Source organism: Condylostylus longicornis, unplaced genomic scaffold (assembly GCF_029603195.1).
Source record: "Condylostylus longicornis isolate FDR11 unplaced genomic scaffold, ASM2960319v2 ptg000055l, whole genome shotgun sequence".
Lineage (NCBI taxonomy): Eukaryota > Metazoa > Arthropoda > Insecta > Diptera > Dolichopodidae > Condylostylus > Condylostylus longicornis.
This window is the reverse complement of record NW_026578024.1, coordinates 12,074,121-12,096,982: the sequence shown is the minus strand read 5'-3', so window position 1 is coordinate 12,096,982 and position 22,862 is coordinate 12,074,121. Positions and strand designations below refer to the sequence as shown.

At 23.2% G+C, this 22,862-nt stretch overlaps 1 protein-coding gene across 2 annotated transcripts; it reads right to left on the bottom strand.

The window, feature by feature from the left end:
- Positions 1 to 1,575: 1,575 nt before the first annotated feature.
- LOC129611670 (mitogen-activated protein kinase p38b-like) lies at positions 1,576 to 22,615 on the bottom strand. 2 transcript variants are annotated; one of them, XM_055524928.1, is made up of 7 exons: positions 22,207 to 22,615; positions 4,598 to 4,931; positions 4,423 to 4,532; positions 4,228 to 4,352; positions 3,111 to 3,190; positions 2,022 to 2,176; positions 1,576 to 1,957 (listed from the first exon to the last, which is right to left on the bottom strand). In XM_055524928.1, the coding sequence occupies exons 1-7, from the start codon at positions 22,311 to 22,313 to the stop codon at positions 1,786 to 1,788; spliced, it is 1,083 nt and encodes a 360-aa protein (XP_055380903.1). In that variant the 5' UTR covers positions 22,314 to 22,615; the 3' UTR covers positions 1,576 to 1,785. The 2 variants fall into 2 exon arrangements, with proteins under 2 accessions (XP_055380903.1, XP_055380904.1); XM_055524929.1 differs by lacking the exon at positions 3,111 to 3,190 and adding an exon at positions 2,436 to 2,515.
- Between the last annotated feature and the right edge of the window lie 247 nt (positions 22,616 to 22,862).

The window sequence follows — 22,862 nt, the reverse complement described above, 5'->3', positions numbered from 1 at the left end:
TTCTTCCCACCTCATTTTGATCTTTTAATTTATTATATGTATATAAAAATGTTGTTAGGAAGAATATTTATGTTAAAATATTTGTTATATTTTTGCAATATTCAATGAGTTTAGTTTTAAGAATCCCGGAAATTAAATATACCACACATTATGTGAATTTTAAAGCATTTTTAAATTATTTAAAAAAATATGAATTTTTTATTTGTAATTTATACAAATTTGTTTTATATAAAAATCGTATATTTTTTTAATTAATATGTGAATAAAAAAAAATTCTATGTATTTATTTATTAAATATATAAAAAATATTTTTTTTTTTTATTTATTAATTTCATTTTAATGAAATCACGAAATTTTTTGTTCATTTTTTTTGTTTTTAATTTATGAATATTTTATAATAAGATAAAGTAGTATTCGCTATGATAATTTTAATATTTTTTTATTTAATAATTATAAAATGTGTATTTATTTGTATTTTAATTTTAATTAAATTTATTCAGGACAATTTTTATTAAATATAGTCATTTTATTATAATGATTTTGACTTGAAAACTAGTAAAATATAAAAATTTAATTCCCATTAAAAGTATTTATTTATTTAATTATTTAATTATTACTATTATTTATAAATAATTATTGCAATTTAATAAGTGTACATGTTATCATTTTGGAATAACTTATTTTATATTGTTGAAATTAAATTTATAATTTTAAAATATTGTTTTTTCTTTAGGAAAAAATTTTGAATATTTATTTTTTCTTAATTAAAAAATATGTAAAAGAAATTTTATATTTACTTTAAAAATAAAAGAATAATTTAATAAACTGGAAAATGTCACGAATATTAAATTTAATATTTGAAAATCACATTATTTGAGTTTTCATAATTTTTTAAATTCTCTTATTCTTTTTAAATTTCATTCTTTTATATTTGTTGGATAATTTTTTTAGAACTTAAAAGAATAATGTTATTATAACATTACTTAAAATAGGAAAATTATACAAATTATTCAAATGAAATTACAATAAATTTTTTTTTTTATTGGATTATTCAAATTAAATTTTTAACAAAGAAGTTTATTTGATAACATTTTTTTTGTCTCTTCATTTAGGCAGTGAATAATGTGTTAAAATTTTCATTTTTAAAAACAGAATTTTATTTTCTTAGTGTGTAAAGGAAATTTACATATGTATGTATATAAAAGAAAAATTGTCTTAATTTAATATTCAACAATAAATTTTAAATTTCAAATATTTTTAAATGTAAATATTTTGATTAAATTCCTAATTAATTTCTTTTAAATTATTGTGCATATACGAATATTTTTTTTCTTCTTTTAATACTTAATCTTATTATTTTACAATAAAAATTCAATAATATTATTATTCAAGTAAAAGTAAATTATAATTTATTTTATGAACATTTTAATTATATAAAATCTTCTTAAATTTGTTTCTTTTAGAAAACTACAATATCTTATTTTTGAAACAAAAAAAAAGATAAACAAATAATCAAATATTTGTAAAATAAAATTAATAGAAAATGAAAGAATACAATTGAAATTTATTGAATTTACAAAATTTACGCAAAAAAACAAAAATTTTTTTTATTTATTATTTTTTTTTTATTTATTTAACCTTAAGGTACTTAAAAATTATGGATGTATTTAATTAATATTTAAATTAAAAAAAAAAAAAATTTTTATTTTTTTTTTTACATTTTCTCTTCTTTATATTTAAATTTATAATTTCTCATATAATATCTGAATTAAAATAATCTCATTTTTATTGAGCTTGAATATCTTGTGGGATCATATTAGGATGTGGTTGAAAATTAATAACTTCATTATATACCAATTCCTTCCATCTTTCAACTGGTAAATCCATATCTTCAAAACTTTGATCATATAATGCTGAAATTGGTTCATCATTTGGATCAGCATATTTTTCCATATACCTACAAATTAATAATTTAAAAGAGTATATAAACAAAAAATTTTTTTTAGAAAAAAAATAATTACGGATGCGCCAGCGCTTCTTCTGCTGTTATCCTTTTTTCTGAATCTAATTCAAGCATTTTTTCCAAAAGATCAATAGCTAATGGATTAGCACCTTTAAATACATCCTTAAAACTTCTCTTTTTCATAACTGGTAGGGATTTAATATAATTCCGTGCCTTTATAAAAAATAAAAAAATTAATTCGAAAAAATCAATATAACATTTATAAATATTTTTAAGTAAAGTGTAAATTAATAATAATTAATTAATTATTTATATTTTATTTATGTGTTATTTATTTTATATTTATACAAAATTAATTATTAAGAAATAGTTATTTTTTTCACATGCGAAAGGTTTTTTTTTTTTTTTATTTTTTCTTATTTATTAGATAAATTTATTATTATTTTTTGTTTATTCATAATGCCGCACCTACCTCCTCACTTGTTATTTTACTCATTAGCTCTTCATCAGGAGTACCACATAATACAAGAATTCTTGTTAAATGATCAAGATCTATTTTTTTTTTAAATTCGTTTTTTTTTTTTGATCGAATAATTAATATTAAATTAAATTGTTGATATTATTTAAAAAAAAAAAATAGTTAATATTGAGTTAAGGTAGAAAATTTATTTTTTTTTTTGAAATTTAATATTATTTTTAACATATATAATTAAATACTAATTTGAATAATTATATTTGATTAAATTTCTATAATTTTTTTTTTTTTGATATATTTAACAATAATATTGGTTAAGTAAATTTTTTAAAAGCCAAAAAATAAATATTTTAAAAATAAATAAAATATTTGGTGAGTAACATCAATATATAGAATTATTAGAAAGTAAAAAAAAATAATTAAATTATTTTCTTATTATTTGGTGTTATTCATTTTTGGTTAGAATATAAATATTATGAGCAAATAAATTTTAATATTTAAATTAAAAAAAAAAAAATTACATATAAATATACATAAATTATAGGCATAGGAATTAAAAGTGTCAAGGTGGTAGGTATAACAGAATTTTTTGAAATATTTTAATAATATTAAAAAAAAAAAAATTTTAATTAACGATTTTTGTTTTAATTATTTATTTTTGGTCAAACTTACACTTTCTGACGAAATTTTCATCATAAAATCATCAGCGGGTGTCCCAAGAATTTCCATAATTAAATTAAGTTGATGAATGTCTACATTCGTTTTTATTATAGTAATTTGTTTGTTTTTGTATTTTTTTTATATTGAATAAAGGTTTAAATTACATGCATATTTTTTGAATATAAATTTTTAGTCAAAAACAGAAACTTAAAAATAATATATAAAAAAAAAAAAGAAATTATTTGTAAGAAAAACAAAAAAATATTTTTCAATTATAAGACAGACTTTTTAAAGAAATTTAATTGATATTCAATAATAGTTTAACATTAATTGCATTTTAAAATGCATTATTCTATAATATATAGAGAAGAAAGATTTTTTTTTTTATGGAAAGTAACAAAATAGTTTATGGAGCAGCAATCACAAAAAGAAATTATGAATATATTTGTAGACAATTGCAATCAGGCTTAGAAATATCATGAATTTAAATTAGGAATGACTTATTTAAAAGAAATATTTTAACATTAATTATACATTTAATAAAGTTTGAAAGTATAGGTATACTATTGGTGCAAAATTTATATGAAAAATGTATCCGATTTCCGAATTTTAAAGTGAATTAAAATACATAAATAATATATATACATGAATATTAAAAAAAATTATATTATATATATATATACCAGTACATAATAATATTATAAATTTTAAATAAAAATATAAAAATAATTATAATATTAAATTACTACAATTCTACTGATAATCTACACTATTACTGACGTAAAAAAACAAATACTAAGAAGATAAATCAATAATTTTTTCCTCTATCATAACTAAAAGTACCAACTACATTATCCCCCAAAACAAATATAGACTAAAAAAACATTTAAGTTTCTAACTAAAAGATAACTAAAATATGTTCATTAATTAATTAAAAAAAAAAAAAGCTCCTAATGACACATTAAGGACAATAATTTACAAATTGATATCAAAATAAAATAAAAGACCAAAGGACCATTTTAAAGCAATATAAACATAAAATACTTAAAAAATTGTTGACGACACAAATTTAAAAAAAAAAAAAAAAATCTATTCATATTGTTTTTTATTTTATTTTGAAAAAGGATACGATCTGTTCCTGGAAATAGAGTTCGTCCAGTTAATAATTCAGCCATAATACATCCTACAGACCATATATCGACTGTTTGATTATAATGCATCCAATTTAACATAATTTCTGGTGCACGATACCATCTAAAATAACCAAAATTATTAATTAATATTAAAAATATTAATAAATTATTATACAAAAAAAATTATATACCTTGTTGCAACATAGCCGGTCATTTCATTTTCAGTTGGTCTTGCCAAACCAAAATCAAGAATTTTTAATTCACAATCTTCATTTACAGCAATATTTGATGGTTTAAGATCCTAAAAATTTAAAAAATAATTTTTAATTTTATAAATCAATTTAAATATCTATCTATATATAATACCCTATGTATTATTCCAGCACTATGTATATATTTTAAACCTCTTAATATTTGATATACCAAAAATTGTACATGATCATCTGATAATTTTTGTGTTCTAACAATATTATTTAAATCAGCACCCATTAAATGTGTTACTAAATAAACTTGTTGAAATTGTTCAATTGAATTATCACCTGGATGAAAAACATCTAATAAACCAATAACGTTTTCATGATTCATATGTTTTAACATTCTAAGTTCACGGTATGTTCTTTTTGCATGTACAGCTGATTGAAATGGTCGTGCTAATTTTTTTATAGCAACTTTCATATTATTTTTTGTATTTACAGCTGAACTAAAAATTTAAAAATAAAAAATAAAATAAATTAATAAAATGAATAAATTTAATTTAAATTTAATTTTTATTTTTATATTTTTAAAAATATTTTGAAAAAGTCTTATTAAGTACTTATGTTATTAAATTGATTGTTTGAATTCTTATTTATTTCTTGAATTCTTTGTGTTTTGTAAACGTATAGTTTAATTCTCAACATGAAATCTAGTAAAAATTCCTAGCTGTGAATAAATTACTTATATACCACATTAAAATTACAATAAAAATTAAAAAAAAATAAATAAGTAGAGTAAATTATTAAAAACTGTTATAAAAGTCCTTGAAATTAAATTGTGTTACCAAAAATCCAAATAAATTAATGTTGTTCTTTACTGCATATATGAAATTAAAATTTAGTGAAAAATTTTTGTATGTATTTCAAAAAACAAAATTTTAAATCTTACAATTTTCGGCAGTGTACTCACATCGTAATTTTAATATTTTAATAATTGTAAGTAAACCAAGACCTGAAAATTGCATTATTACTACTGTTTAGCAAATACAACACAATTGAGCAAAATGGTTGAATTTGCATTTGCAGTTCTGAATACGAGAGAATCTATTAATTAAAACTGCATTGGAATAAAACTACTAAAACAGCAAGAGCTCTGGTGTCAAAAAATTTAATTTATATTCTTTAATAATTGAGTTCTTTGCTAATTGAGGTTATGAATATAAAAGAAGAAAAAAATTTTATGCCGCCAATTTGACAAAAGATATTTTGCAGTTCTATCAACAAAAATGGAATGATTTTTGCAGCAAACTACAAAAACGTGCGCTACCATTGAAGATCTTTGTTAGAATTGTATCACGAATTTTGCAATTTCAAGAATTAATCACAATTGAAAATATTCATATATAATCTTAATAAGCATTTTAATAATTAATAATTTGTTATATATGTACATATAGAATTATACACACAAGAACCGTCTTCAAGTGTTCACAAGTAATAGCATTTTTCGCATTACTTAACGTTCGCTTCACATCAGAAAATTTTATCAACGGGTCAAATACAATAGTTCATTATCTACAAGATTTCAATACAAAAAAAAAAAAACAAGCAAAGAAACAAAATCAAGGAAGACAAAATGTGCATTTTAAAAATTACAATAACATTTCGCCGTCTTATTTACATTTTCCGTAATTTAATTTTAGAATATAAAAAATAATATTGAAATTATTTTTCAATAGATAAATAAACAAAATAAAATAGAAAAGAAAAAAAAAGAATTTTTTTTTGATTTTATTACTCTTTTTGTTTTAAATGCACAATTTTAACGAATGCAAATTTTATAGAATTAAATACAATTATATTGACAAACTCATGACAACTTATCTAATGTTGGAATAAATCCAAAAAAAAAAAAAAAAAATAAATAAACTACAACGCAAAACTCAAAATCATTCAGTCGAAATTTTAAGATCAAACATTTGATTGTACTACAACTTGTTAGGTGTCGTTTACATATACGAGAAAATTTAAGATACTGTTTACTTACACGACGAAATCTAAGAACAAATCGTACAAGGGCTGTCCCAGAATTAAGTAGCCTAACTAAGAAAACACAAAAATTTTGAAAAAAAAATTAAGCCTGGCAGAAAGCCCTATCATTTTAAGGATTAACTGTCACACTTTTATTTTATTTTTTTTCTTTTCAGATTAACGACTATTAATAGTGAAGCTTTTCAGTAAATTTTTAATATGAACAAAATTGGCCATCGTTATGTCATTCAATATTTTTATTTGAAAGGTCTTAGTCCAGCCGGTATCAAAAGTGAACTAGATTCTACACTAGGGGAGTCTGCTCCCCCACAAGCAATGATTAAAAAATTGGGTAGCGCAGTTTAAACGTTGATGGCTATTTTGCAGAGTTTCCCAGTTCTTACTATAAAAATGGTATCGAAACAATTCAACACCGCTGGCAAAAGTGTATTGACCTAAAAGGGGACTATGTTGAGAAATAAAAATAAATTTTGTCAAAATTTTTGTGTTCTCTTGGTTAGGCTACTTAATTCTGGGACAGCCCTCGTATATAACATCTCATATGGCTGTTTAAATATTAGATTAAAATTATTTAATGCATCTTAGACTTTGCGACAAAATTTTATAAGTAATTGCCGTCGTATTACTTATAAAAAAACTGAATGTAAATCTGGTGAGAATAGAGAAATTTTTATTATTTGCTTTTCAGATAAAGTCTGATTTCAAACAGTGTTTACATAATACAACTTTCATCAGACCCAAATCAAATTTTAAATTTTGTTGCATAAGTATGTAAACAGTACCTTAGAAGCGAGTTAAGTGACAGAAAAAACATAATTTCCAGTCTAAAGAATTTTACAAACTTTTTGTTTTTTTTTAATTTAATTTATAATTATTTTCTTTAAAAATATTTTAATTAACTTAATTTCTTATTTTTATGGCTTTCTGTTTTGTATAAAAGTTTTAGTTGTCATAATCACATTGTGTTGGTCTGTTAGTTTTTAATATACTTAACAAAATCCAAATATACAATCATACTAATATGTATATATGTGTATGTGAATATGCTCGTTAACATAATAAAAAATTAGTGTATCACTAGGTTATAATATTATAATTGTCATAAATTTTTCAGATATCACAAGGTTATTTTAAGTTATGACGTTTTTATACTTTTTAAAATATTTTTTTTTCATCTATAGTTTTTATTTTAATATGTATTATATATGTATGTATATATATACATACATATAGGTGACATTTTATCACCATATTATTATTCTTTTAATATTCCATATAATATCTAATCTTGAAATTTAAAAATTGAAAATAAAATATATAGGAAAAAAAAATTGAAAAATAAATAATAAATTCAAATATGATAAGAAATTATATTTAATTTTAATATGATGTTAAAATTAAAATGAGAAATTGCAGGGGTAGCTTAAAAATTCGAATTGCCTTTGCTGTTTTATGTTTCAACAAATCGTAATTTTACGTGAATTTCAAAAGAAATTCAAAAAATTGAGAATATCACGTTTTTTTTGCTTTCAAATTCCTACTTCCTACTAAAAGAAAACTTTTCGAAAGCAGGAAATAATCTAAAATTTTCCCAATATCATTATTTAACAGAAAAAAACGATGTACATAAAATTACAGCTTTATAAAGCGTTATATGCCAAACAACAGCACTGTTATGTATTTAATAGAACTTGTCAGCCAAACAACTAGCACTGAAATTGTTTGTTAGTAGAACTTTTACCTGCATTTGCTAGTTTTACTTTCTCATAAACAATGGCGTTATAATTCCAATAATAATCAAACTAGAATTTTGACAGATTAGAAAAAAAAATGAACCACATTTTTTTATTAAATTTTTTCCTAAAACTCATTATTTTTTTTTTTGGGAGAATTAACAAGACACAAGGAAGTAATGACATATTTAGTGCCCCTAGTGAATGATGACAAAAAAACAGTAAAAATTATTAATCAAAGTTTCATATTTGACAGACAAAGAAGGTAATGTGACAGTTACGTCGTTTTTCGCTCCAATTGAATTGTTTTGTGTCTTGTAGTGTTTTTATTTCTTTATTTGTCAGTGAACTGATTTGTTTAGAAATTTCTCAATTATAATATTCACAATTAATTTTTTTCAATTAATTGGTGTGTTTTCTTTTGTTAAGTAATGAATATTCCCAATTAAATTAAGTTAGCATATATTATTATTTTATTATACAAGTAGACCTGATTCAATATGCTTTAAAGATGAGAAATAACAATTTTTATTTCTCCAAATACGAGTAAATAGTCTGTAAATTTTTAAATTTGATAAAGGTATGTAGGTGGTATGATAAATTTTAATGTATAAATTTAAAATCAAATTTTCGTGAATCATTAATATTGTTATATAGAGTTTCCTAATTTTATTAAAAGTTTATTGATTCGCAAAATTCGTCATATCAAAAACAAAAATCAAATTTTAAATACATTATTTTTACAATTCCTAGAATGATTCATCATACTTAGTTTCTCACCGTCTACATTACTAAATTTGTATATATATACTTATGAAAACTATGTATTACAAATAATGTATAAAAATTTTAATGACATCAAATAATTTTTAATATTGAATAAGTCGGTTTTTTTCGTCATAACAATTGTGAATAATTTCGAAGTGAAAAATTATTAAATACATCCACCTTTTTAATTACATTTATGAAAACTACTGTTATTTCTGACATATAACAGCAATTATAATTTACTTTAATTTGAAAATTATTATTATTATACTCATCGTACATACTACAGATTATGTATACCACTTTACATAAATATAAAATATAGCAAATAAATTGATTGATGGCGCGAACAATTATAACAATTTAAAAGCTTCTTAAAATAAAATCAATTTTAAATGCATCATTTAACTCAAATGATGCTCTTGGCATATCTTTTTAAATAGTAATTAATATTTTCAACACGTACATACATATACATAAATAAATAATATAAAGCATGTGTTTATAAATTTGCATTAACATTAGATATAAAAAATGAGAATATTCTCACAGAATTGTATAAAGAATAAAATTACTAGCAATAAATTTTAATGACAATCCTAAGAAGGAGGTCTAAATTGACAGCATAAAAAAAGTGTTGACATATAACCAAGTAATAAGGTATAAGTATACGGACAAACAATATACAAGTATGGGGTTGTATCAAGCAAACATATATCAAATAAATACTAACCTTCCAGAACAAGGTGTTTAAAGTGACATTCATCGAGATTTGGGTGTTCCTGAAATTTCCTCACTCATAGAGGAAAGAATTAAAACAGAAAGAGCGAGATGAACGAAACCTATCGATTTTGTTTAAAGTGCCTTGCTTCACGAAATGCAGATACAAAAACACGATAGAATGAAACTAATGGTTAATCGGTTGGATTATTTTTACCTCCATTATTGATAGGTCTGATGTCTACATATTAATATATTTTACCCTATACATTATATGAGTATATAATCTATGGAACAACAGATGGCGTTATTAAAAACAAATACCAGTCAAAATTAATACTTGAAAATATTAATTATTTAAACCTTCAACACCCATATAATTGTTATAGTTATAACTATAATAACATCCATATACATAGTTCCCATATGTAAAACAACAATTAACAAGCAGCTCTTGCAATAATATAATATAAAAACAAAGGTCAAGTCAATCATTAATAACGCCTTCTATGATTCCAATTTATTTTCATGCTATAGATTGTAAACTTTTCATATTAGACTGCCAAAAGGCCCGCATCTATTGGTTATAACCAATTAAAAATTTGTTACATGGTGTGTGTGTACATTTAGGTTACATACTACTTTTCTTAATTTTTATTTCCTTTTTATAATTTAATGAATAAATTTAACAGCAATTTCTCTTTAAATGACAAATTTTTTAGAAAAATCATAAAAAATTTCTTATCTCTTCTTCTATGAAAGCAAAAAAACAAAAGTGTAAATTTTAATCAAATTAATGAAAAAATTCACAAAAATGGAGGTAAAATCAAAAATGAAAAAACAAAAAACATTTGTTAAAGAAAATTAAGTTAATTAGAAATTCAAAAAGAATAAAAAATATTTTCGCAAATGGCCTGTTACTTAATAAAAAAAAGTGTAAAGTGAGAAAGAATAAACAAAAATTATAAAGTGAATGTTGATTTTAATAATAATCGTAAGTATATAAAATCCATTATTAAATTTAAATTGAATTTGCACATTTTTTAAAAGTATAATTAGCTCGATCTTGTCATGTGTCAAATTCCATAGATTATTGAATGAAAAGAATTAGGTTTTAGATTTGGCTTTTATTAAAAAGTGAGTTGCAAAACCAAAAGAAGAGTATTACAAATATATTCACAGTAGTGCAGCACTACGGGAGTAATCTAATTGTAAATTGCAAATTAAACTCTTATAATCAGACAAGCGTCATAGCTTGATCTCGTTTCGCCCTCATACGATCTCACAGTATTGTGATTAAGCCTTTAATTGTCTACACAATTTTATTATTTTTCTACATTAACAAAAATTAAATTAATACAAAAACTACAACTGGCTTACAAAAACTACACAAACAAGATTGTAATCTAACAAATCTTATTTAATTTGGAAAAAAAAATTTTTCACATAAGAAAAATATAAAAAGAATATAGGCAGGGCTATAAAGTATTAATAAAATTTTATATATAAGTAAAACTAAAAGTATTTGCGATAAAAATAAAAATGTAAACAAATAATTCTGAAAAAAATTATTTTTATATATGAAAATTAATTCTCACGGTAGACAACGAATATTTGCATTGAAATAAAACAGAAAATATTTTTCATGCTTTTTAATGTTCATTAAATGTTAAGTTTTTCCTTTTTGTTTTTTTTTGTAGTGGGTACAGTATGACCAAAAAAATGTGGAATATGTATTTAAATTAATTTGGATACGTAATATAATAAAGAAGTCACTCTTAGTGTCCCTCAAAATGTTGTCATTCTTAGTATAACACTCGGTTCTTGATTACCTATTTTAAAATCAACTACATATTTAATAGCTTTAACCAATTTCAAAGCGGTATGTTCACTTAATTTTGTAACATGTAGCTCCGTCTTTTAGAGTTGGGCGACAAACTACCACCTGGGATCAATAAACCTGGGATTCGAACCAAAAATATTTACAATTTGACCGAGTTCACCTTAATTATGGAGTCGCCTGTCAAACAGCGCGAAATAACAGTTTTGTGTTCGTAACGCAATAATTAGTCCAAATCAAGATGCAAACTTTGAACTCAGTATCTAGAAGTTTTCAAAAAAAAAAGTTTAGGTATTTATGTCATCTATATATGTATTATGTCAAATATTTTATTAATTACTTATTATACTAAGTATAACAGAAAATCCTTTTTTTCAGACTGTAATCTTAAAACATTATTTCTTAAACAATTAAAGCCTATATTTTTATTCACTACCCACCATACAATAATTACATAGTTATACTAACATTTCCATAACACCTGGAATATACATAAAACAATACACATATGTAATGTTGGAGTATGAAACATCAAAGATAAAAATAAAAATACGGCATAAAAAAACATTAAATAAATAATGTGAGTTAAAACAAATACACTCGAATCCATATATAACGAAATCACATTTTATTACAGTGTAAGAAATTTCCGCTCGTGATGAACTTTATATAATTCATTCAATTTTCATTCGTCTTACACAAATTTAATATATACCAATAGCGGAGCAAAAACTGGTTTAGTTTTTATTTTTGCATAAATTCTATGCTTAAATCGACTCAATCGAGCTAAGGAGTACTTTGTTTTATTACTACAAATCCGAATATTTTTCACATTGATCTATGTTCTGTTAAAATTGCTATTAAAACAACGTATAAGTATCTCTGCTACAAAAATAACTAAATTTATACTCTCCGAATCAAAAAAGAGGATGATTCATAGGACACTTAAAATTTTTAATTTTTCAATAAACTCGTTTTACTGTGTACAATACAATCACATTTATATAAACACGAACATAGATATATCAATGTAAAAATATACAAGACAATATAAAAATTGCAACTTGGAAAGTTCTAAATTTTCAATTTTGCCAAAAAGTTTTTAGAATTCGAAATTTTTCGAATTCTTTTCTAAATCCAAATTGACAAACTTTTATAATTTTTATAAACGTGATGTTTAATAATAATTTCGATATGATAAGGAAATTTCTAAATATTTATATCTACAGCTATCTATATAAATTAATCTATATAAATCTATATAAATTAATGAAGAAGAGAACGAGAGAAAGGCAGAGAGTTCTAGAACATAAAAATATTGGAAAAAGAAAAAATATCAAATCTATTATTAGTTTTTAGCATGATTGTAAAAAAAAAAGATTTTAAACGATAACATAAGCGTAAAATTGTCATTTTTTATTTCTTTATTAATTGAATAGCATTTATCATAACCCCTTTGAAATAGTGCTAGTAAAATTTGCTGTTTGATCGAATAAGAAATATACGTATCGCTTAACATTTTTATTCATAATCGGATCAAAAACCAGAAAATAATTTGAGCACATTATCTTAAATTCCAGAACCAATTTTTTAAGGGACTTATGAGAGTGGGGTTTTCCGGAGTAAATATCAAGTTTTAGACATATGTACAAGGATTATAATGAATTTTCACGAAATTTACACTTGCCCAAATTGAAAATTCAAACAAAACTGTTTTTGAAAGGGCCAGATGATTTTAATTAAAATAATTAAATTTAATAAAATATTAAATAGTCATTCTAAAACTTGTTGACATTTTTAAGAACCGTTATATATACGTGAAATTTAATTAATTTTCATGTTGTAAACTACATCGCTTTCATGCAACATAAATTTGTTCACTGTTAATATGCCGGTTTTTTCCAGTGTAAATTGAAATTAAAACTATAAGAATTATAAGACAAAAATAATTATGTAAAATAAAATCGCACCCAAACACATATATAAACATTATTTAAAATAAATAAATAAATTCAAATTTATTACCTGTCGGCATACTAAATTATTGATAAAAATTATGTTTAGTTTTATTCAGTAGAGATTATTTAAAATCGTTTATGCCAAGTAATTGTAAATTGGAATAGTAAAAAATAAATTTTGAAATCATAAGTTTTTAAAAGACATTTCAGTATAAATATCTATGAGAGGGTAGCTGCATTATTTGTGTGACAACCGGGAAAAATGGAAGTAAACAATGAAGTATGCGATTAGGGCTGTCTTGTTTTAAGAAATGCATTATTGTTGTTAATAACAATCCCACCTCACAATCTCTCTAAATTTATGCTGTGAAAAAGTCTCCATTTTAAGAAAACAAAGAATGGGCAATTATATTAATGCTTTAGAGCAATACGTGAGTGCTTTTACAAAAATGTTTCGACACATTCAGAAAATCAAGTCCTTCTGCGATTACTACTTACAGCTGTAAAAATATAATTGGTACAGTTAAGCTATAAAAATAAAACTAAAATGGTAAGAATTGATAAATTGTACCAAAATTGAAAAGTTGAAAAATAGGCTTAAACTTTTCGTTTTGCCGGTCCATGCCTTCAAAATTATACAAAAAAAGAAGAATTTACTTATTCGGGTAACTAAGAGAATTTGGAGTATAAAAGAAAAAACAAAATAATAATTTGATATTAAGTTCATTATTTGGAATATGTATGTAATTTTGTGTGTAATTTCATTTGAGTACTTGATAAAATAATAAATAATATTATTAAATTATTGTAAATAGTAGTAAATATGTATATAAAAAAAATAATAACAAATTCAATATTTCGCTTAACTGATTAAATCAAAAATTCAATCAATTAATTAATTATTTTTAGGTGTGAAATTAAAAAATATTTTAAGTAGAGGCACTTGAGTATAATAGATACATTCATACGTACATACATTATGTATGTATTAAATATACATACATGTACAGGTTCAAATGTCCGTGAAATGATAAAGCCTAAAATTTTGTCGGAACAATCTTGATAATTATTTTAAATTTTATAGTATTTTCAAAAAAAAAAATTTCAGTAACCAATCTGCTTGAATGCAAAATAAATAAGTTGCTAATTATTAGCCAAGCCAGTCAAGAACTAACTAAGTAAGCAATCTGCGGGACACAACCGACGGAATCACATTAAAAATTTTTAGAATTTGTTCTGCAACTTGTAAGTGATAATTAATATAATACTCGTATATAAGGAACCAGACGAAATACAAAAATATTATAGCCAAATATAGATAGAAAAATAATTTTGAAAAATCATTAGACAAATCCGGACATCACAACGGTACAATAAGTGTCAGAGAATACCAAAAATGTTACAGAACAAAATGACCCTGTCTCGTTTGAATTTTGTAAGAATTAAATTTTGTATATTTATTCAAAAAATTATTTCTAAGTACTCAATAATTTTTAATTTTCAAATAATAAGAAATTATGATTTTTCCATTTAAATTGTTTCAATTTTCCCGCTCAATTTTTTTTTTATTATTTATTTTATTTGAAAAATTTTAATGAACTAGTATGACGTATTTATTTAACTAACAGCTACTTATAATTTTATAATAAACTTTAAAATCATCTAATACCAGACATACTTAATTATAATAATGAGAATAATTAAATTTAGACAAAACGTAATATAATTAAATTTTGAAAAATATTATAAAATAAATATTTTCATACAAGTATGTATGTATGCATGTAATTTTCTTATTTCATAATTGAAAGAAAGCACAATAAAAGAATAAAGTTGGGTCAAACCAAAGATTTGTAAAATAGCACTTTTCCCTTCTTTCATATACGAAAATATTACAAAAAATTGCATACATTTGGGATGAGAACAAAAAATTGAAAGAAGCATTAATATGATGATTGAATTTGACGATTAAGCAAATGAGTTACAATAAAAAATTACATTTGGTGATACATGGCATTTACTTTTAGTTTTCTGAAATAATAGAAATTTTTAAAAGCTTAAACTTTCGGAGCAAAGTGCCGAAAGGTGCTGAAAAAATTTTCCTCTAGCAAAATAAATTATTTGTTAGTATTTTTGCTAAAAGTATTAAACTGCTAAAATTTCAGACTCCCACAACTTATCATTTAAAAAAAAATATATCAATTGATTAATTTGAAAAAAAAAAATGGTATTCAAACTACTATTAAGTATGCTTAAGTATTCTTTGCCGCGGTAGAAGAAAGGCGCTACAATTTTTCTGCGTATGAAGAATACTTTGTGATTTCGTTAAAATAATTAGTCAAAATATGATATTTTTAGGACTCGGATGGGCTAACGTTTTTAAAGGAGCAGGGGGAGGGGAAGATAGATAAAATGTTTCTTCTACTTAAATAGGTTTCCAATACAAAGATCTATATTCACGTGAAATTTCAACTTTCTATCTTAAAGATTGTAGAAGCCTTGTAAACAAACACATGGACGGACGGACAGATTTAAACTAATAAGCACATTGTTTTCAAAATTTTTATTAAAAATAAAAAATCTAACACAAAACAAGAAAAAAAAACATTTGGATGTGAAACGAATTTTTATAATTAGGCAGACAATTGAATTGTTTTTTTTTTGTTTTGTTTTAATAATTAAACACAAAATGAATAATAAAATAATAATAATAAAAATTTACAAAACTGAAAAGATGTTGGATACAAGTACATAAAAAAAATTTTAAATAAATTTGATTCATAAACTATTTTTATTAATAAGAGAGCCCATAATTGTAAAACTCATAATTTTTTTTAAAATAGAAAATTTTGAAAAAAAAAATTCATTATTTTTCGATTCACATCACATGTTGCATGAGTTTAATTTTTGCATATATATATATATATATTGAAATTATATATTTATATATATATTTGAAAAAAATCCTGTTTTACTTTTGAAATTTCAATAAAATACAAAATAAATAAATGAAATTTTATAATAAATCGAGGATGCGATTAGAGACTAACAATTTCATGGTTTGTTTCGAAAATGACCTAAGTCCATTTTATGTAAAAATGAAATACTTCACCATTTGGGATGAAAATAACTAAAAATTTTGTTAACTATTATTATTATTGTTTTATAGTGTATTAATTTTCCTATTCAACTACATATATCAGTTTCAGTTCCACCTGTTAACATTATCATTGCTCATACATGAATTTTGAAAATGCAAATGAACATATGTAGGTCACTTTCAAAATAAACCGTCCATTTAAAAAGAATATGAAAAATATTAGAATTTAAGACAAATCATCCTCTTTTACGGTGATTGACAGAGACCGTCTCATTTTACAATTTTACAAAACTTATAAATTCATAAAAAAACTGACAGCTAAAATTTCATACATAACACTAAACTGCAGTACATATGTGTTGCAATTAAGTTTAGGGGCATTTTTATGTCAAATTCTTGCAAAAACCTAACAATACTTAGTAGAAATCAACAACTTAAAAGAACTTTTTGAAAAAAAGCAATTTTTTTGTGAAAACTTGAGTACTTAAACAGACAGCTTTAGCTACTTATGCAGCCCTATCATTAATTTCGTTCGTAGCTCTGAAATTCGAAAAATTACGAATTTCATATTCTCAATTCCGAATTACTAAAATTTTACTACGAATATTCGTAATAGAATAACCATAAAATACGTTCGTTGTAAAAATAACCCTCAATAGTGTAAGTACGAAATAAATATTCACACTTAACAAACAATTTAAAGGGAGTGGTTGTTTTAAATTTTTAAGTTTTCAATTTTTTTGTTTGAATTTGAGTTCTTCCAAAACAGCAACCATGATACGAAATGAATTCATATTTCCAAAAAAAAAAAAAATTTCCCAGTTTTCAAAAAAAACTCAAAAACTAAAAAAACTGCAAGACTCCGACAGTAAACATTTGACAGTAAAAATATAATACTGATTTTGAAACTCCGCAAAATTGTGTTGCCATTGCTAATTCAAAATCTCTACGAAAGGAATTTGTGATCATTTAAAAGTCCACGTCGTAGCTAAATTCCTGATTTGTAGAATTCTACAAGGGGAATTCATGATAGGGCTTGCGATATACACACATTTAAAGCAAAATTTCAATATTTTAACAATTTACTTTAAATTTACTCAAACTGAATAAATACTTGTACGTGTATAATAGTGGAACAATATGAATTTCAATTAAATTATTCAATTAATACTACATCCTTAATGTTTTATTACCTTCTATATCAAAAACTATTCAATATTTTCTCTAACATTGTTATAACTAAGTAAGTAATATTATCTTACAACTTTTACAACATAAGAACGAATAAAACGATTAAAATATTCCAGTATTTCTACTATGCAAATTAATAAAGCAAGTACATTTTACACACATACACGTACATATTGTTAGTTATTTTTTATATTTTCATATAAAAGGCTCTAATTTTTCAACTAAGACTTGATTTGCTTACAATAATATTGTTTAAAAACATAAGTTGATTTTTTAAATTGCAAGCATATTTTACGATACTATGCAAATCATATAGAAACATTATTTAATATGACATACAGGGTTGCCGTTTGTGAATATTGCATTCAAAAATTGGAACAAATTTTTGTGTCTGGAAAATTTGGAGAACCTTGCTGAATGTTGTTTATTTTTTTTTTGTATGACATTTCATTTGGTTCCTTTCATGGAAGATTAACTGTTTCACTGTTTACATTTAACACTATTAAAAAACTATCTTAATTTTTAATTATTTTGCCAGTTTTTGTTTATTAACACTTAAATTGCCAAATATTTTCCCGGTTAATCACTATGCTAATTCCATTAAACCATTTTCTGTAACCATTAATTGCTGTCTAATAAATGAAAACATAGAAGTTTCTGAATTTATGAATTTTGCCTGAGTCAGAGTGGCAACCCTCACAACAAACTCAACTTAATATATTTATGAGATATCTGAAAGTTAAACAACTGTACTATACATAACACAACATATACATAATTTTTATATTCATATATGAATATTAAATATAGGCAAAAATTATTAAAAGTGATTGTTCAAAATGGCATACAATTTATGATTTAAACACTTAAGTATTTAACATAAATTGTTTACATAAAAGCTGTTATACATGAATGTATAAATGTTATACACTATGTATAAATCTCGTATAACAGTGTTAGGAAATTAGCAAATTTAATACGAAATTTAGCCTTTAAAAGATTATGTCAAGTGGTATATAATGAAGACCTAAATGTGTCATTTTTATGGATAATGAAGAAAAGTTTGGCTGATAAAATAAGGTAACAATTGAATTTTGTTTAAAACCTTAACCTCCGGTATTGGAACTATCGTCTTGAATATTAAGATTCACAATAATTTTATTATGTTGCTTTGAAGTTGCTACCTTGTTGTATGTATGTATGATTTTGTGAGCGATAATGTTTTTTATTGTGTGATGACATGCAATGTATGTACACATATCTGTTTCATTCAGCAATATTGCCACTGAATTGAATTTTGTTAATAATTCTTATCTTAAATATTAATTACTCAATTCGTTTTGTAAATTTTTTCAAGTGAATTAAATTTGGTTTTGTAATTCAATTCTAAAGTCTTTAAAATTTGGCATAAAACAGCATTATATTTTACCTAATCTAGCACAATTTATTCGACCAAATATCCCAACACTGGTTTATACACTGAACATTGCATTTCTAACAAAAAAAAATATCTAGAACATAAGAGTAAGTTTTCATTTACATACAATACAAAAGTTACTATACAAACTTAAATGGAACACTATTGAATTCGATCAAAATTCACCTTAATTTTACACGTTTTTAATATTAAAAAAACATACTTTCATAAATTATTACTATTCGACTTAATTAGATTTTCATTTAAAATTCATTTTATTTTATTTGTTTTGATATTCTATAATATCTAAATATTCTAATAAAATTTTAATAAAGGAAAAAATTTGCATACACGTTTACATGTTTTTGTGACCAGCTGGCTGGATTTTATGTATAAAAATAGAAAAATTATAACATACTTCTTTCTTTAGGTAGGTACCTAATATGCCTTCATTCTTACTTTTCTATTTCTGTTATTTACTTAATAATATTATAGATAAATTCATTTAACCTCCTAAAAGTAAGAAAATAAAAAAAAAAATCATAAAATATAAAATAATTTGATATGGTCAGCACTATAATCGGCCGCAATCGTTATCTAGTTTAGCGATAGTGTTGCATAAAATTATGAAAATGTCTCTTAAAGATTTCTTTTAAATTTTGAAGACGCTAGTAAGATTTTAGTTAACATACCTAAAAAAAAATATAAATTTGGCACTTAGAAGGCAATTAGAACAATAACGCGATCTGTATTTTCTAAATAATTTCTCAGCTAATTCCGGTAGCGAACAGAGCTCAAATATTAATTTTCAAGAAAAATCTGTGAATAATTTTTTAAAATCTGTGAATAATTTTGTAAAAATCAAGTTTTCGAAACCTCATATATTCCAAAAGTATAATCAATCTGTGATATAACCGAAGTCAAACACAGATATAAATTTTCATATAAATCGGTTGACCCGGAATTGGGATACCACAGTCTACCAGACAGACCGACAAACAAACCATGTTTCCCTACCACAGCGATTTGCATTCCCGCCGAAAATTCGAAATTTGATGCCATCACATAACCTCTCTTATTGTATGCAAAGCGTTCGTTAAAAAAAATGTTCTTGCAGATAAATTAATCTCAATTGATTAAGGTCTTTATTTATTTATTTATTTTTTTAAATAAGTAAGTATAACGTTATTCATACATATGTATGTACTTATGTGATTATTTATGTTTATACTTAAATAACATAAGTGCTATAAATTTGATAATAAAATAAAAAAATTAAATTACTTTAAAAAAAAAATAAATAAAAATTTTGCAAAAAAAAAACCAAAATAAAAATTTTATTTTGATTTTTCTTTTAGTTTCTTGTCCCCATAACAAAGTTCGAAATAAGTAATTAAAAACTTAATAATCATGACGTTATTATTGGTTATCGAAAGCAAAATTTCAAATTCTTTTAAAAAATTCTAATATGTATAGCCAACCTTATTGTACCTGTAAATATGTATGTATGTATATAAAAAATTTAAGGACGATATTTATATACATAGGCACATATATGTATACTCATATAATGTAGGAAGAGTATAGTAACAGTTTTAATATGAAATCCAAGTTAAAGGTAACTTACCCATATCAGAATTTTATATATAAATTCGTAAGTTACCTGCCATAACGCTTTGTATATAAATGTTACATGTGCGAATACAAAGTAACTACCTACCTCATTATATGTTACGGTAAAAGTAGTAAATATCAATATAGCTACGCGTATATATCTAATTATTCTTTTTCAAATATTTTTAAAATTACAAATTTACTATAAAAAAAAATTCGAATTTACTATAAAGGTAATAATGCAGATAAAAAATATGTTGGTACCTAGGTACATGCCTAGTGAATTTGCTTACAATATTTGAATAGAATTTGATTAAAATTCTAAAAATTGATTAAGGGGTTTCTTCAAATCGAAAAAACAGAACCAATAAAAATAGCAGCGGACGATTTTTCGTGGTAACGCAGAACTACAGCGAATCGACAAAGCGAACTGTTCATTATCACAGTAATAGCAAATTAGAACCAAAGCGATGAATGGCAACGGACGATGTCCGTTGTTATTAGCTGATCAACAAACTCAACTGTTCATCAACATGGAAACATAAGATTATAAAAAAAAAACGGTAAAATAGAATTTCAATTGTAAAAACAGAACCAAAGCGGTAAAAGCAAAATGAGGACAATTTCCTTTCAATTTTAATGTCAAAAAAATACCAGCAAGTAAAATAGGATTTTACACTATTTTACAGCAATCGGTTAAATTTGCGGCGGTAATGTTTCATTCTGGCCAGTCCCATTTTCAAAATGAATTTTCGACATTTCGTTACGGAAAATCACCCTTGTTCCTCTTTTCATCTCAAGTTGGCTAGGTCTGTATGTAGAAGAGGTATTTATCAGTATATAGGAGAGGTTTTGTTTTTATATTAATTTTAATATTTTATCACTTTTTTAAAAACTTAAATTAGAAAACAATCAAAAATGTGATTTAAATTTTTGTATTTTTTCGAAATATCCAATCATTTACATTTTTTGTCATCTTTGCCGTGACACAACTAACTTGGCACATATTATTGTACATTAGTATATTGATATTTCATATACGAAATTATGTACAATATATAACCGACTATGTATGTACACTTGTATGTATACATATATATTCGTATATTAGATATTTTATATAGGTAACTTACACACGTAAGCTTTAAAGTTATAATATAACAAACAATTTCTTAAGCCGATATGAGAAATAAATAAATTTACAAAAGTATTTGTGTGTATGTAGGTATGTATATAATTATAAAGTAACTAAAGTAACTATTTTATTGTTATACATACATACATACATTGTATATATATGTAGGTATTTTATTTTCTTTTTACGTAGGTGTTCTTTTTTTGTTGGTGTAAAAGAAAAATCGTTTCTTTTGTTTTTGAAGAGAACTTACCAAACCTGTCCGTAAGCTCCAGATCCGACCGGATTTAACATTTGATATCGTTCTGGAATCTCCCATTCCGTTTTGTTTATATCAATTTTATAAAATTTTTCAGGCATTTCCTTTATTTTTCTTTTTTTTTTCAAAATTATCAATTGAAAAGATTAAATTTTTGCTTTCTCTTTTTTTTTTTTAATTTATTAAGTTAAATACTTAAGGTTATAAGGAAATTAAAATTTAATATTAAAGCACTATACATTCAACCACCAAAATAAATAAAATAAAAAATAATTATGTATATTTTTATTAATATTTGAACACTGAATTTTTTCTTAAACCTTTTTAATTTTCTTACTAATAAGATTTTTATTTTTTTTTTCTTTTTGTATAAATTTTAATCACACCTCGATCGAACCACTCACGTTTTGTAAATTAAAAATATAAAATACAAGAGAAAAAAACGCTAAATGAAATGTCAAAGAAATATGAGTGGAGTGACGTCAATATAATGTCAGAGTACAATATATTTTAAGGTGACCATACTAAATTTTTCATAAAGTTGTAATGCCGAACTATAGTACATTTTCTTTATTTATATTTTTAATATTTTATATCAGTTGCAACTTTAACAATAATTTGCTATAGTTAAATTGTAAATTGGAAAATTT